General features: G+C 44.2%; 1 protein-coding gene across 1 annotated transcript in view; it reads left to right on the top strand.

Moving 5' to 3' along the window:
* Positions 1–3,121: 3,121 nt before the first annotated feature.
* Positions 3,122–16,148, top strand: part of LOC126106674 (fibrillin-2-like) — a 174,949-nt gene continuing 161,922 nt past the window's right edge. Inside the window, exons 1-2 of the mRNA XM_049913079.1 lie at positions 3,122–3,131; positions 11,988–12,140. Of these exons, the coding sequence (XP_049769036.1) occupies positions 3,122–3,131; positions 11,988–12,140 (163 nt within the window). The remainder of the gene's footprint in view (positions 3,132–11,987; positions 12,141–16,148) is intronic.

The raw sequence follows: 16,148 nt of genomic DNA, 5'->3' as shown, positions 1-16,148 counted from the left end.
CAACATTTTCCCTCGCTCATCCTGTTGAGTTTTTCCTTTTTAAGCTTTGAATCAACGTGCTTTTACTTTTCGTTATCCCGAAAACTTGCGCAGAGGGAATAAATATTGTTTGACTGAAGAGGTAGGATCCAAGGTGTTTCAAAAATATTCATCTGCTTTCACAAGACGATTTTTTTTTAAATTCTGCAACAATGAAGATAGAAACGTCGAGTATATTTTAACCTTCCCATAGATCTATTTACGAAGATATTATTTTCTTAATTTTGCAGTGGTATGCCTCTTACGTGCATACACTTAAAACCTGGTTGCGCTCTTTACAATTACGTTAGTATCAAAACTTTTCATTTTCCTTTCACATAGATTTAACGTTTCTTACAACGGTTGCATGACAAGCATCCGAACGATAACAAAACACGTCCAATACTCTTACGAGTGCGTCGGGAGCTACTGCTATAACTGCTTTTCCTATAGAGAATTGCAGTTCATCCACTATAATTAGAAGCGGAGACATACAGACGGTATCCAAAATTCCAAAAAAGGAAGAAGGCACGCATAGTGAGACTGGGTGACATGGCGAAGAGGTAGGGTGCAGATTGTGGAGTGTAAAGGTACAGGGACCACAAAATTAAGTATACTAGAACAAAAATTTATTGACAAAAAATTAAAAAATTTTACAGTGAAGAAGTATACAGTTAAATATAACTCATGAAAGGTATGAGAGTATGATTATAAGCAAAAAACAGTGGTTGCCCCACATTTGAGGGCCAAAATGAAGTTATCAATAATTCAAGTAATAAGAGTTGCTGCAAAACTGTTAATCGCAGTATGGCGTTGTTTGCTAACAGAATATTCAAGAACGTGAACTGATAGTACTTAGCAACTGAACAAACAGCTTAAAGGTTAATGATAAAGAGTTCTTCATGGCGAATCCAAAAAATAAAGTTTTAAATAGCTGCAGTACAAATGTTTAATTAAGACTTACAAGTCCAGACCAGTCGAGAATAATTCATAGCAACTGCAACAAATGGGTTAAAGCTCAGTGAGGAGTGTTTACTATGGCGAAGCCATTTCAAGTAATATAATTTTACAATCTGGGTTCATTAAGAAACATGCTTCCTCGGCAATAACACCAGTTTACAGGGAACACCGGACAAACGTAAGGACGCTTAATAGTACTTACGAAAACAAAGTTGTAACAGAATTAACGAACGGGGGCCATGTAACAAATTTACATCTTTGAAGCTGAGGAAAGAATTACAGAAATTAATTATTATTTTTGAGAATCTTAAGCATAAACACGTAGAGCTCTGTAGCGCAATGACAGCGCAAAACATCTGGTTAAACATACACTAAAGCCCGGCTCTAGTCGGCGTCGCGTATGTTTACTCGGGCGGCTAGTTCAAAAAATATCAAATGACAAGCAATTAGGACTTGATTTAATCAGCTGGAAAAATACATACAGATGATCACCCAGAACGTTACGACCACCGAAGTATTATCGACATAAACCCGTCGAGGCGACAGCAATATCAGCTGGCGGGGAATGATTACTGGTCAGACACACGCATGGTGCATGTAGTATCAGTGAGTCTGCTATCCGTGTGTATAATGGGGAAGGCGAGTGATCTATCTGAGTTTGACCGAGGACAGACTGTGGTGGCCCGGAGGCTCGGCACAAGATTTTCGGAAACTGCACGACTCGTCGGGTGTTCGAAGAGTGCTGTGGTGATTATCTTTGACACGTGGCGAAACAAGGTGGAACCAAATCCAGACATCGTGGGGTTGGGCGGCGACCCCTCATTACAGATGTCGGACGTCGTAGGCTGGCCAGACTGGTAAAGCAGGGCAAGCCGCGAACTGTGGCGGATCTAACATCAGGCGTTAATTCTGACAGAGTACAAATGTATCTGAACACACATTGCACCGAACACTCCTAACCATGGGCCTCCGCAGCCGACGAACCATGATGTATGTGCCAATGTTAACACCACGACATCGGCAACTAAGACTGAAATGGGCACTTAACTATCGGTACTGGACGTTGACGTAGTGGTAGAGTATTGCGTAGTCCGATGGATCCCGATGCCTTCTTCACCATGGAGGTGGTGAAGGGGGGGGGGGGGAGGACGACGAATCCGTCCTCTTCCTCTCGACACATCTACTGCAGGACGGAGACAAGTTGGCGGCAGCTCCATTATGCTCTGGTGAATATTCACATGGGCATCCATGGCCCAGTGGGGGTTGCGCAAGGCACCATGACGACCAAGCAGTATCACTGGTTACAGACCACGTACACCGCTTCATGACGATCATGTTTCCCGACGGCACTGTCGTTTTTCAACAAGATCAGGAGTGTGATGGAGTGGTTAGAGGAACACAGTGACGAGATCCAGTTGACCGCCAGATCTGAACCAGATCGAACACATATGGGACGGGATTGAACGTGGCGGCTTACTCTTCGCCCCTTTCCCGGGATTTAAGGGAATTAGATAACTTGTGTGTGTTGGTGTTGTGCCACCTACCTACAGCCACCTACGAACGCCTCATTGCTTACATGTCACGACGTGTCGCCGCTGTTGTCTGTGCCAAAGGTGGACATACCGACTGTTATGTAGGCGGTCATAATGTTCTGGCTGATCAGTGTACATTTCCTACAGGCGTATTACAAAATCGTTCTGTGAATGTCGTCAGATCGACCAAAGCATACAGTGAGGTCCCTGACAAATAATGCACTAAATATTGGCTTATCTGTCTTGTAACACACACACACACAAAGCCGCCAAGGAAACATGTCGGGATGGTATTGTGAAACCTGTGCATAAAATAAGTCTGACAAACACTGAAAGCGTTAAACAGAATGCTAACAAACTGCAGGAGACAAGTGAGTAAAGCCAATGTGGCAAGCACTAAGCGCTAAACGCTTTTCAAATGAAATACCAAAACCATCAGTGAACTAAATGCTGGGAAATATCGAACAAATAATATCTTCTTAAGATACAAGACATTAGATAATATGTCAGGCTAATACTTCACCGATGATCTTAAGAGTAACTACCTGGAACGCTATATTAACAAAATATAAGAGATTTTAAAGAATTCTGGCAAGTATGACATGAAAAGAATGACGGCAGGTAATGAAACACAAATTTCGTATACGTGTCCAGAAAACCGGCCAGACACTGTCAAGTATCCAGACACAAACAAACGCGTTTGTGTCACATTATCAGACCGGAGTAAAGACACAGATATCAAGTACACCCACAAGGAACCAGGATGCAATTGTTCAAACACAGTTTTAGAACAAAATACTTCCCACTACAAAAAGGCCTCACCACACAGTACACAATGTGGACACGCTCGCTTCTTTCGAGCAGCTGCAGTTAAATACCAATACGCGTGATGGCGCCAGTAAGACTCGACAGTCAGGCCGCCGACTTACAGCTTTGTTCGGTCCAACAGAGCACGCGAACGTCCTCGGTAAACGCGTACCTCCAATTGCCCACCGGCGTCAGCAAGTCACTTCTCTGTGGCTAGTCGAGCACGGCCCTCTACCTCCGTCCCCCGCTACTTATTTTCACCCTCTGGCGGCCAGTCATCCGCTCGTCTCGCAGCAACAGGCCAGAAATGAACATAAGACAGATACAGTCGGTAGCAGCGCACCAAAGATGTTGTGGTGCCCGGCTCAGATGGAGATCTATACACGGTTTACGACCAAGTCTACGGATCAGTCCGTACCTCCAGTTTACAGATGTTAGATGCTGTCCACCATGAGGGCATTCGGATATCGACTGAAGCCCTTCAGACCAGCCCAGTTCCGAACCTGTGTGTAGAGGCTGGTGAAACTCCACTCTGGATTCGGTGCAGTATCCTTTTGGCTCGACAGTCACTGAAAATGTTAGCGTGGCCTCAGTCATTGGAACTTAGTGCAATGGTCCAACTCACCTTTGAACAGCTGTTCATGAATTGGCCCCTCCGACCAAGGCATTTGTGATACGTTCTGATTACTGTCTCAGGGATTTGGATCTATCAGGCGTCAAAATACGCAGCCGGGGACACCGCCTTGGTGTCCTTAGAGGCTCAAAGTGATTTTAAAAGTTGACACAGTACAAGAAAACTTGTACTCCAGATAATGTGTTTACAACTTTGTTCTCGTCAATTTTAAGTATGTACCACCATTTTAGTGTTTATTCAGATGGACCCGAGCAATAAAATGTCCTGCAGTTCTTGAAGTGCGTCTTCCCGAACAATATAAAAATTATGATGTGGAATTACATAGCATTTTATGGCGCTGCAGAGGATTCACAGACATCACCCTACAAGATTTCTTGCCTGTTCCGACTTGCTTAGTGCACTGCGAGCACTTCACCAAATGTACCCAGTAGACCAGCTGATTCAGCCCTATCATGACTCCTTTCAGCGGCTCGAACAACGTGGCAAGTGGGTGATCTTTTGCTGGGTGCCTGGCCACATTGGGCTGCAGGGAAACGACATTGCCGACAAAGCCGCCAAGGAAACATGTCGGGATGGTACTGTCCGTCAATGTCCCATCTTGTTGCACGCCATCATCTCATTTTGTGACATACGCATCATGCGTCATCGAGAGACAGAATGGTTAGAGATGACAGAAAACAAACTGCGGTCGCTCAAATTGACCATAAAGGCATGGCGGACCTCATGGCAGTCTCACGGCTGGAAAGGGGTTCTGGTTACCAGACGGAGGATCTGACATAGCCCTTTAACACATGGCTTCATCCTCCGTTGTGAGGATCCAGCACTCTGTGAAGTTTGTGGCGTTTCACTTTCAGTTCAGCATATATTGGCAATGTCTGTCCCATATACTGATATTAGGACAGCCCTCAGTCTCGATCTAGATCTGCCCACCATCCTCGCAGATACTGATTCCAGTGTTACAAGAGTGGTGAAATTTTGTGAACCGTCAGGCCTCGTCCCTAATTTGGTGGGTAAGGGAGGCAGATTTTTTTAATACATTATAATCTGCTCTACCTGTGGGGACAGCCTTCGTCCCCAACCCTGACTTTTCGTCAGGGCACAGATGTCCACGATGTTGAGCGTCCCTCACCCTCAAATCATCATCCTCAGCATCATCATCGTCATCACCATGACCGAGTCATTGTTGAAACGTTCCTGTGCTCTGACCAGTCGAAAAATGAGATTTTTGACATGTTCTCGGAATTTAGGAAAGAACCAGGTACATAATTTTGACACTTTTGCCCAGAGACGAAAGGACCGCAAATCGTCTCTCAGCAAACGGCGCAAAACGCGAGATGCCTTGCAGTCCCTTTCGTTCTCGTCTATGGTACGTCCCTGCTGCAGACCCCACAAACTTACATTACGGTTTTCCACTTTCCCTCTATAATCGAGTGTGGCCTCGTCACTGAACACGAAATATGAAATGAAATTGTTATCCAGCACTTCTAGCATAGAATAAATTTATAAGATTCTGCATGATGTAGTTCATCGGTAGTATGAATGGTCTTTTTCTTTTTTGTCATCAGTCTACTGACTGGTTTGATGCGGCCCGCCACAAATTCATTTCCTGTGCTAACCTCTTCATCTCAGAGTAGCACTTCCAATCTACGTCCTCAATTATTTGCTTGACTTATTCCAATCTCGGTCTTCCTCTACAGATTTTGCCCTCTACAGCTCCCTCTAGTACCATGGAAGTCATTCCCTCATGTCTTAGCAGATGTCCTATCATCCTGTCCCTTCTCCTTATCAGTGTTTTCCACATATTCCTTTCCTTTCCGATTCTGCGTAGAACCTCCTCATTCCTTACCTTATCAGTCCACCTAATTTTCAACATTCGTCTATAGCACCACATCTCAAATGCTTCGATTCTCTTCTGTTCCGGTTTTCCCACAGTCCATGTTCACTACTCCAGACGTACATCTTCAGAAATTTCTTCCTCAAATTAAGGCCGGTATTTGATATTAGTAGACTTCTCTTGGGCAGGAATGCCTTTTTTGCCATAGCTAGTCTGCTTTTGATGTCCTCCTTGCTCCGTCCGTCATTGGCTATTTTACTGCCTAGGTAGCAGAATTCCTTAACTTCATTTAATTCGTGACCATCAAACCTGATGTTAAGTTTCTCGCTGTTCTCATTTCTTCTACTTCTCATTACCTTCGTCTTTCGCCGATTAACTCTCAAACCATACTGTGTACTCATTAGACTGTTCATTCCGTTCAGCAGATCATTTAATTCTTCTTCACTTTTACTCACGATAGCAATGTCATCAGCGAATCGTATCATTGATATCCTTTCATCTTGTATTTTAATTCCACTCCTGAACCTTTCTTTTATTTCCATCATTGCTTCCTCGATGTACAGATTGAAGAGTAGGGGCGAAAGGCTAAAGCCTTGTCTTACACCATTCTTAATACGAGCACTTCGTTCTTGATCGTCCACTCTTATTATTCCATATTGGTTGTTGTACATATTGTATATGACCTGTCTCTCCCTATAGCTTACCCCTACTTTTTTCAGAATCTCGAACAGATTGCACCATTATATATAGTCGAACGCTTTTTCCAGGCCAACAAATCCTATGAAAGTGTCTTGATTTTTCTTTAGCCTTGCTTCCATTATTCGCCGTAACGTCAGAATTACCTCTCACGTTCCTTTACTTTTCCTAAAGCCAAACTGATCGTCCCCAAGCGCATTCTCAATTTTCTTTTCCATTCTTCTGTATATTATTCTTGTAAGCAGCTTCGATGCATGAGCTGTTAAGCTGATTGTGCGATAATTCTCGCACTTGTCAGCTCTTGCCATCTTCGGAATTGTGTGGATAATGCTTTTCCGAAAGTCAGATGGTATATCGCCAGACTCATATATTCTACACACCAACGTGAATAGTCGTTTTGTTGCCTCTTCCCCCAATTATTTTAGAAATTCTGATGGAATATTATCTATCCCTTCTGCCTTATTTGACCGTACGTCCTCCAAAGCTATTTCAAATTCCAATTCTAATACTGGATCCCCTATCTCTTCTAAATCGACTCCTGTTTCTTCTTTTATCACATCAGACAAATCTTCATAGAGGCTTTCAATGTATTCTTTCCACCTATTTGCTCTCTCCTCTGCATTTAACAGTGGAATTCCCGTTGCACTCTTAATGTTACCACCGTTGCTTTTAATGTCACCAAAGGTTGTTTTGACTTTCCTGTATGCTGATTCTGTCCTTCCGACAATCATATCTTTTTCGATGTCTTCACATTTTTCCTGCAGCCATTTCGTCTTAGCTTCCCTGCACTTCCTGTTTATTTCATTCTTTAGCGACTTGTATTTCTTTATTCCTGATTTTCCCGGAACATGTTTGTACTTCCTCCTTTCTTCAATCAACTGAAGTATTTCTTGTGTTACCCATGGTTTCTTCGCAGCTACCTTCTTTGTACCTACGTTTTCCTTCCCAACTTCTGTGATGGCCCTTTTTAGAGATGTCCATTCCTCTTCAACTGTACTGCCTACTGCGCTATTCCTTATTGCTGTATCTATAGCGTTAGAGAACTTCAAACGTATCTCGTCATTCCTTAGTACTGCCGTATCCCACTTCTTTGCGTATTGATGCTTCCTGACTAATGTCTTGAACTTCAGCCTACTCTTCATCACTACTATTTTGTGATCTGAGTCTATATCTGCTCCTGGGTACGCCTTACAATCCATTATCTGATTTCGGAATCTCTGTCTGACCATGATGTAATCTAATTGAAATCTTCCCGTATCTCCCGGCCATTTCCAAGTATACCTCCTCCTCTTGTGATTCTTGAACAGGGTATTCGCTATTACTAGCTGAAACTTGTTACAGAACTCAATTAGAACTTCCCCTACAACTGCATTCCAGTCGCCCATGACTATCAGATTTTCGTCCCCCTTTACATACTGCATTACCCTTTCAATATCCTCATACACTTTCTCTCTCTGTTCATCTTTAGCTTGCGACGTCGACTTGTATATCTGAACTATCGTTGTGGGTGTTGGCCTGCTGTCGATTCTGATTAGAACAACCCGGTCACTGAACTGTTCATAGTAACACACCCTCTGCCCTACCTTCCTATTCATAACGAAGCCTACACCGGTTATACCATTTTCTGCTGCTGTTGATATTACCCGATACTCATGTGACCAGAAATCCTTGTCTTCCTTCCATTTCACTTCACTGACCCCTACTATATCTAGATTTAGCCTTTGCATTTCCCTTTTCAGATTTTCTAGTTTCCCTACCACGTTCAAGCTTCTGACATTCCACGCCCCGACTCGTAGAACGTTATCCTTTCATAGATTATTCAATCTTTTTCTCATGGTAACCTCGCCCTTGGCAGTCCCCTCCCAGAGATCCGAATGGGGGACTATTCCGGAATCTTTTGCCAATGGAGAGATTATCATGACACTTCTTCAACTACAGGGCACATGTCCTGTGGATACACGTTACGTGTCTTTAATGCAGTGGTTTCCATTGCCTTCTGCATCCTCATGTCGTTGATCATTGCTGATTCTTCCGCCTTTAGGGGCAATTTCCCACCCCTAGGACAAGAGAGTGCCCTGAACCTCTATCCGCTCCTCCGCCCTCTTTGACAAGGCCGTTGTCAGAATGAGGCTGACTTCTTATGCCGGAAGTCTTCGGCCGCCAATGCTGATTATTTATCAAAACTTAGGCAGTGGTGGGGATCGAACCCGGGACCGAAGACGTTTTGATTATGAATCAAAGACGCTACCCGTAGACCACGGGTAGACCTTTATGGTCTATATTGGTTATATTCTGTATAGATTCAGCATGTATGTCACCAGAGACACACAAGTGGACTGGCTAACTGGCCTTTCGCACGGCGACTCATCAGCTGTGGATTACGTGCATAACTCGTGTCGGCTGTGCCCTGTTTTCAACGAGCACTTGGCGACAACCTTTGGGTATCTCCATACATAAATAACCGTGTGTTTAAGTTGATGGTGACGTCGATGAATGCCTTGAAGCGTAGGAGGTGCAGCAGAGTAATCTTGAGGAAAATGAAGGCGCACAATTGTAACTGAATAGCATCTACTGAAATCCACAACACAAAGCGCGTTCCATCGACATGGTGTCACCACACTGACTCGAGGTGCATCGGGTAGTGAAGAAGGGAGGGAGCGAGCCAGCTGTAGCACGCAGGCCGTTACCGGTCAACCATGTGAACCAGCAGCTTACAGCTGGCGCTAAATAAACGTCTAGGTTCGACACGTACCTTAAAATTTATTTCAAGATTCTGTCTTCATTCATATACAATATCCAGGGTGATTCAGCTGTCCTACCAATGTCGTTCTATGGAACCCGCAATGTTACATCTGGTCTTCAAAAATCACGCGCGAGAGTTTCATATTCTCTCGCTCGCTATGCGCAAATTATTTGCCCTACAGAAAAATGGACAGGGCCTTTTTTGTAGGAAATTTAATGTAGTTAAATTTTGCATCGGGGTACGTCTTCTATGGCAGCCTCGCTTTTCAAGAAAAACTGCAAAAGCGACCTTCAAACGCATCTCCAACCCCACACTCATCACTCACCAGTCAAGATTTCTACTAGGTCCTTCGTGGTACTCCCTTCTACTGCAGGAACTATTCCCGATATTCGACCATTTTTGGTTTCTATTGATGGAGATAGTAAGTCCCCAGCATAATCGGCTACTTCGTTAACATTATTAATTTAAATGGGCCAATGAGGGTAATGAAATAAAAAAAATGGCTCTGAGCACTATGGGACTTAACATCTATGGTCATCAGTCCCCTAGAACTTAGAACTACTTAAACCTAACTAACCTAAGGACATCACACAACACCCAGTCATCACGAGGCAGAGAAAATCCCTGACCCCGCCGGGAATCGAACCCGGGAACCCGGGCGCGGGAAGCGAGAACGCTACCGCACGACCACGAGCTGCGGACAATAAAAAATACTTCTGTTAATGTTAAACTGAAACTAATTAAGATACTGCAGTTCCTGCGTTATTCAGAATTACGATGGATCGTAATTCTGAACAGCACAGCCACTGCAATATCGTGTTTATTCACTGACACCGGATAAGCGACTTTCGATTAAAATGCATCTCCTGTACGGGACTGCTGTTGTTGTGGTCTTCAGTCCTGAGACTGGTTTGATGCAGCTCTCCATGCTACTCCATCCTGTGCAAGCTTCTTCATCTGCCAGTACCTACTGCAATCTACATCCTTCTGAATCTGTTTGGTGTATTCATCTCTTGGTCTCCCTCTACGATTTTTACCCTCCACGCTGCCCTCCAATTGGTGATCCCTTGATGCCTCAGAACTATACGGGACTATACGTAATGAATGTACGAGTGCAGGTTGTAGATGCATAGTTCATTACATATGGGTCGGGCAGCGAGCGTGCTCGGATAGCTTAACGGTAAGGCGACCGCTAGTGACAAGTGGAATATCCGGGTTGGAGTTTCGGTCCGTCACAAATGTTCATTGTCGTCAGACCATTACATAACTGATGGTTATCCATATTCGGAACTGCGAATACATTTCATATAAAAATTAACCAATACAAGCACAGTAGTTTCGTAGTGAGACCTGCCTAATACAATGATGTGGCTGTTTATGTTATGCTCTTATAATTCTTGCGTAACTTCGCCTGTGAGGGCCGGGAGGTATTACTACGTCCGGCCGCCGTTTGGTGGTGACATTTGCTTCTCGTGTCGCAGCTCGTTCTGAGCATTTCGATTTTCTTCTCGCAATGCGATCGTTGTGCGGCACGATACTGGGGGGGTAGGCCACGTCGAGGCTGTCACCATCTACCCCACCATCGTCTGCGGACAGGTGTTGGTCGGTGCGGATATTTGTTGAAAAAGTGGGGTTTCTCCCAGGACCCCAATTGTGAGTGCGGAGAGAGTCAAACCATGCAGCATATAGTTGAGTGCGACGTACACGGACTTAAGGGAGGAAATCTGATGGACATACATGTGATAAGTGACCAAGCACTTTTGTGGCTGGAAACCCTGAAAATTTTTTTGTAAATCATTGTTAATGTTAATTTAAATTTTTATGTTGATGTTTGTAAGTGTATCACGCTTTGCCTGTAGCTGAACGAGAAAAAAAATCTTATAATTCATAAAATTGTTAGGTAAAATTTAAGCAGACATCAATTTTACAGAATGAAATTTTCACTCTGTGCTTTGATATGAAACTTCCTTGCAGACCAAAAATGGGTGCCGGACCGAGATTCGAACTCGGGACATTTGCCGTTCGCAGGCATGTTCTCTCTAGGTTCGCAGGAGAGCTTCCGTGTGGTTGGGAAGGTAGGGTACGAGGTACTGGAAGAACTGAAGCTGTGAGGAAGGGTCGTGAATCGTGCTTGGGTATCTTAGTCGGAGACCAGAAAAGTGGAATGTGAGAAATAATTCGTGCCCTCATAATTTATAAATTGATGGGGGGGGGGGGGGTTGACATGAACAACGTACTAGAAATCCTGACTGATGGGGGCTGAGTGTGAGAGTGAGGGTGCGTTTGAAGGTCACTTTTTTTTATATTTTTCTTGAATAACTCCAAATCTACGTCGTCCAGCGAAAACGTATTCCAGTACAAAATTTAACTACACTAAATTTCCTTCAAAAAGGTTCTGCTAATTTTTTCCGTAGGGCTAATTGTACTCGCACATCGTACGAGAGAATATGAAAATCTCCCATGTGGTTTTTGAAGGCTGGATATTGCACTGGGGGCTACATAAAACGACATCTTTAGGGACAGATGACTCACCCTATATAGTCTTTTGAAATCAAACTAATATTTTTGAGACATTCTGTACAACATGTTACATTCCGTAAGCGTGTATTATTCATCGAAATTTATTTTCGAAGGCGACAAAAAAAATGATTTTAACGGAAAAAATATTTTGCAAAGATCAGTTAATGCAGAGATATAACATTTTGTAAAGAAAGAAGTTTATTGCGTGTAACCTCTGATGTGAGTCAGTGCTCGTGCGTGCAGGTCTTGCAGCGGGCGGCGAGCCTTCGTCAGCGCCACCAGAGGACGCCTGCGGCCCGGACCGCGGCGGCTGCGAGCACGTGTGTACCGACGTGGAGGGACGCGCCGTCTGCTCCTGCTACCGCGGCTTCCTGCTCTCCGATGGCGCCTGCACCGGTCAGTGGGCCCTTGCACACTACTCCACCATACACTATGAATTCCCCCCTCTCTGTCCCTCTACTTCTCCCCCATCCACTCTCTGTTCAACACGTATTCCCCCCTCTCCCCATCCATATGCTCCTCCCGTCTCTTCCTGTCCATCTACTCCTCTGCCACCTCTCGTTGTCGATCTCTTTCTTCCTCTCTGTCTCTCTCTTCCTACCTCCCCTCTCTCTAGCCAACTCCCCCCTACTTGTGAACACCTCCTCCTTCCCCCCTCTCTGTCAGTCCACCTCCTTCTCTCTCAAAATTATCTACTCTACCCAAATAGGAAGCTGGTGGTTTCTACTCCATCGGAATTTATTTCCATATCGTAACTAATATGTGTACCAAATTTGATTAAAATGGTTCCAGGCGTTTACGACGAGTTTTCTACCCATGGCTTTGCCCATATACAAAGTGAAATATATGTCACATGTATTTAACGTGTTTTACACTTATTTGTACGCATATTTCACCTGCATTTATAATGAATTTCACCGTGCTTTTTACACTGAAGCACCAAAGAAACTGGTACAGGCATGCGTATTTAAATACATAGATATGTACACAGGCAGAATAAGGCGCTGCGGTCGGCAACTCCTATATAAGGCAACATGTGTCTGGCGCAATTATTAGATCAGTTACTGCTGCCAAAATGGCAGGTTATCAAGATTTCAGTGAGATTGAACGTAATGTTACAGTCGGCGCACAAGCGATGGGACTCAGTATCTCCAAGGTAGCGATGAAGTGGGGATTTTCCCCTATGACCATTTCACAAGTATGCAGTGAATATCAGGAATCAGGTAAAACATCAAATCTCCGACATCGCTGCGGCTCGAAAAGAATCCTTCAAGAACTGGACCAACGACGACCGAAAAGAATCGTTCAACGTGGCAGAATGCTGGGCCATCAACAAGTGTCAGCGTGCGAAAAATTCAACGAAACATTATCGATATGTGCTTTCGGAAACGAAGGCCCACTCGTGTATCCTTAATAACTGCACGACACAAAGCTTTAAGCTCCGCCTGAGCTCGTCAACACGGACACTGGATTATTGATGACGGGAAACATGTTGCCTGGTGGCACGAGTCTCGTTTAAATTGTATCGAGCGGATGGACGTGTACGGGTATGGAGACACCCCATGAGTTCATGGAACCTGCATGTCAGCAGGGGACTCTTCAGTCTGGTGGAGGCTCTGCAGTGGTGTGTGCAGTTGGAGTGATACGGGGCTCCTGATGCGTCTAGATACGACTCTGACAGGTCACACATACCTGAGCACCCTGTCTGATCACCTGCATTCATTCATGTCCACCGTGCATTTCGACGGACTTGAACAATTCCAGCAGGACAATGCGACAATCCACACGCCTAGAATTGCTAAGTATGTGTGTGTGGCCGAGCGGTTATAGACGCTTCAGTCTGGAACCGCGCGACCGCTGCGTCGGGCATGGATGTGTGTGATGTCCTTAGGTTAGTTAGGTTTAAGTAGTTCTAAGTTCTAGGGGACTGATGACCTCAGATATTAAGTCCCATAGTGCTCAGAGCCATTTGAACCATTTAGCCAGAATTGTTACAGAGTGGCTCCAGAAACACTCTTGTGAACTTAAACATTTCCGCTGGTCACCAAACTCCTCAGACATGAACATTACTGAGTACATCTTGGATGCCTTGCAACGTGCTGTTCAGAAGAGATCTCCATGCCCTCGCACTCTTACTGATTTACGGACAGCCCTGCAAGATTCATGGTTTCAGTTTCCTCCAGTACTGCTCCAGACATTAGTCGGGTTCATGCAATGTTATGTTGCGGCACTTCTGCGTGCTCACAGGGGCTCTTCAAGATATTAGGCAGGTGTGCCGGTATCAGTTTCTTTGGCTATTCAGCGTATTTTCACATAGTTCGATATTGATAATCTCCATTCCGTTGTACTATGTGTCGTACAATGATATAATTTAGCAGGTACATCCTTTGGCATAAGAGAAATTTGTTGTGAGTATAGATAGTAGTAAAGAAATAATAAATTAAAGCGTCATGCATGATGTGGCACTTTTTCACACATATCAGTATTATCGTCATATCTGCTGAAATGTGTGTCGCATATATCTGTGTTGGTACATTCAGCGACGTACACTAACGGAAGAACATCACAACGTCAAGAAATAAATGATGTATGGTAATGAAATTTCTGGAATACATTTGTCTGTGTAACATATTTGCCGGCCGCGGTGGTCTAGCGTTTCTAGGCGCGCAGTCCGGAACCGCGCGACTGCTACGGTCGCAGGTTCGAATCCTGCCTCGGGCATGGATGTGTGTGATGTCCTAAGGTTAGTTAGGTTTAAGTAGTTCTAAGTTCTAGGGGACTGATGACCACAGTAGATAAGTCCCATAGTGCTCAGAGCCATTTGAACCATTTTTGTAACATATTTCAGTGAATAACTTTGCAAGGTCACAGATTAATGTAGGTGCGAGAAAAATCACTGGAAATGTAAAATTCTGGTACATTAATAACCTGCGTAACTGCAAATGTTGAATGCAAGTATGCAAATGTGCATGCATTGCGTCAGTTTGTGGGATAGGGTTCCATTTCTGTTGCACTTGGCCAGTCAGTACAGGAATGGATAATGCTGGTTGTAGATAATGTTATACTTGTCATCGGACGATGTCCCAGACGTGCTCGTTTGGGGACAGATCGGGTGATCAAGCAGGCCACGGCAACATGTCGCCACTCTGTGGAGCATGTTTCATGTTGGTTACAATAGTGGTATAAAGGCGAGTTTTGTCCTGTTGGAAAACATCCCCTGGAATGCTGTTCAGGAATAGCAACACGACAGCTAGAATCACCAGACTGACGTATGCATTCGCAGCCAGGGGAAGTGGAATAACAACCAGAGTGCTCTTACACTACGAAATCTCATGCTAGACCATAACACCGGGTGTAAGTCCACTGTGATAGCCCACAGGCATGATGCTTGCACGTCCTCAACATGCCTTCTTTTAACCAACTTACGGCTATCACCGGCGGTAAGGCAGAAGCAGCTTTCATTTGAAAACACAACAGACCTCTACCCTGCCCTCTAATGAGCCCTCGCTTGACACCACTGAAGTCGGAAATGGCGGAGGTTTGGGGTCAGTGGAATGCACGCTACAGGATCAGTCCGTTGTGTCACTGTGGCGCCAGTTGCTGCTCAAATTGCTGCTACAGATACAGTACAAAGCGTCACAGCCATAGGACAAAAACGACGATCTTCCCTCTCTGTAGTGCCACGTGGCCATCCGGAGATCAGTCTTCCTGCAAGGTCTTTCTGCAATGTCACGGAAGGAACATTCAGCTTCTCATAGCACTTTTATACGAGCCCATTCAAAGTCAGTGAGCCGTTGACAAAGTGCCTTCGTCGTCTTAAAGGTATTCTTGACTAACATCAACTCACTACATTCAATCTAGAAGGTAACTAATACTTACGACCTTCACTGCGCGTACCTAAATCAAACTTGATTTGCATCCTCATACTAACGTCAGCCTTAAGCGAAAAATTTGGATTGACGTCATCTTTCACTTGTAGAAACAGGCATACTAATTTTCGTTTATCTCAAATAACTCTTTCTTGGTGCCGCTTTTTCATTATTTTTTAACTTTTTATTTATTTATTTATTATTTTTTTGCGTCGGTGTATGTCAATACTGTCTTCGAAAAGAGTTAGTAGTAAAAGAGTAATAAATTTAAACGTTATACTACATGCGGTTTTTCACGCACCTCGTTGTTTATGACGTCATATATCCTGCACTATGTGCCGCACAGTAATATACCTTTGTCGATACGTTCAGTGATACATGTGGACGTACACTGAAATAAAGGTGTCGCGGATACAGTCAGTAATACAGAAGTAGTAAACTAAAACGTCGTGTTTCATGCGGCAGTTTTATTGCATGAGCAGTGAAAATGTTGTAAACGACGAACTTCTTTCGTTACAGCATTTTCTGAGGGTTG

The sequence above is a fragment of the Schistocerca cancellata genome, chromosome 1 (assembly GCF_023864275.1).
Source record: "Schistocerca cancellata isolate TAMUIC-IGC-003103 chromosome 1, iqSchCanc2.1, whole genome shotgun sequence".
NCBI classification, from domain to species: domain Eukaryota; kingdom Metazoa; phylum Arthropoda; class Insecta; order Orthoptera; family Acrididae; genus Schistocerca; species Schistocerca cancellata.
The sequence above is the reverse complement of the archived record's forward strand: the minus strand, read 5'-3'. Positions and strand labels throughout refer to the sequence as shown.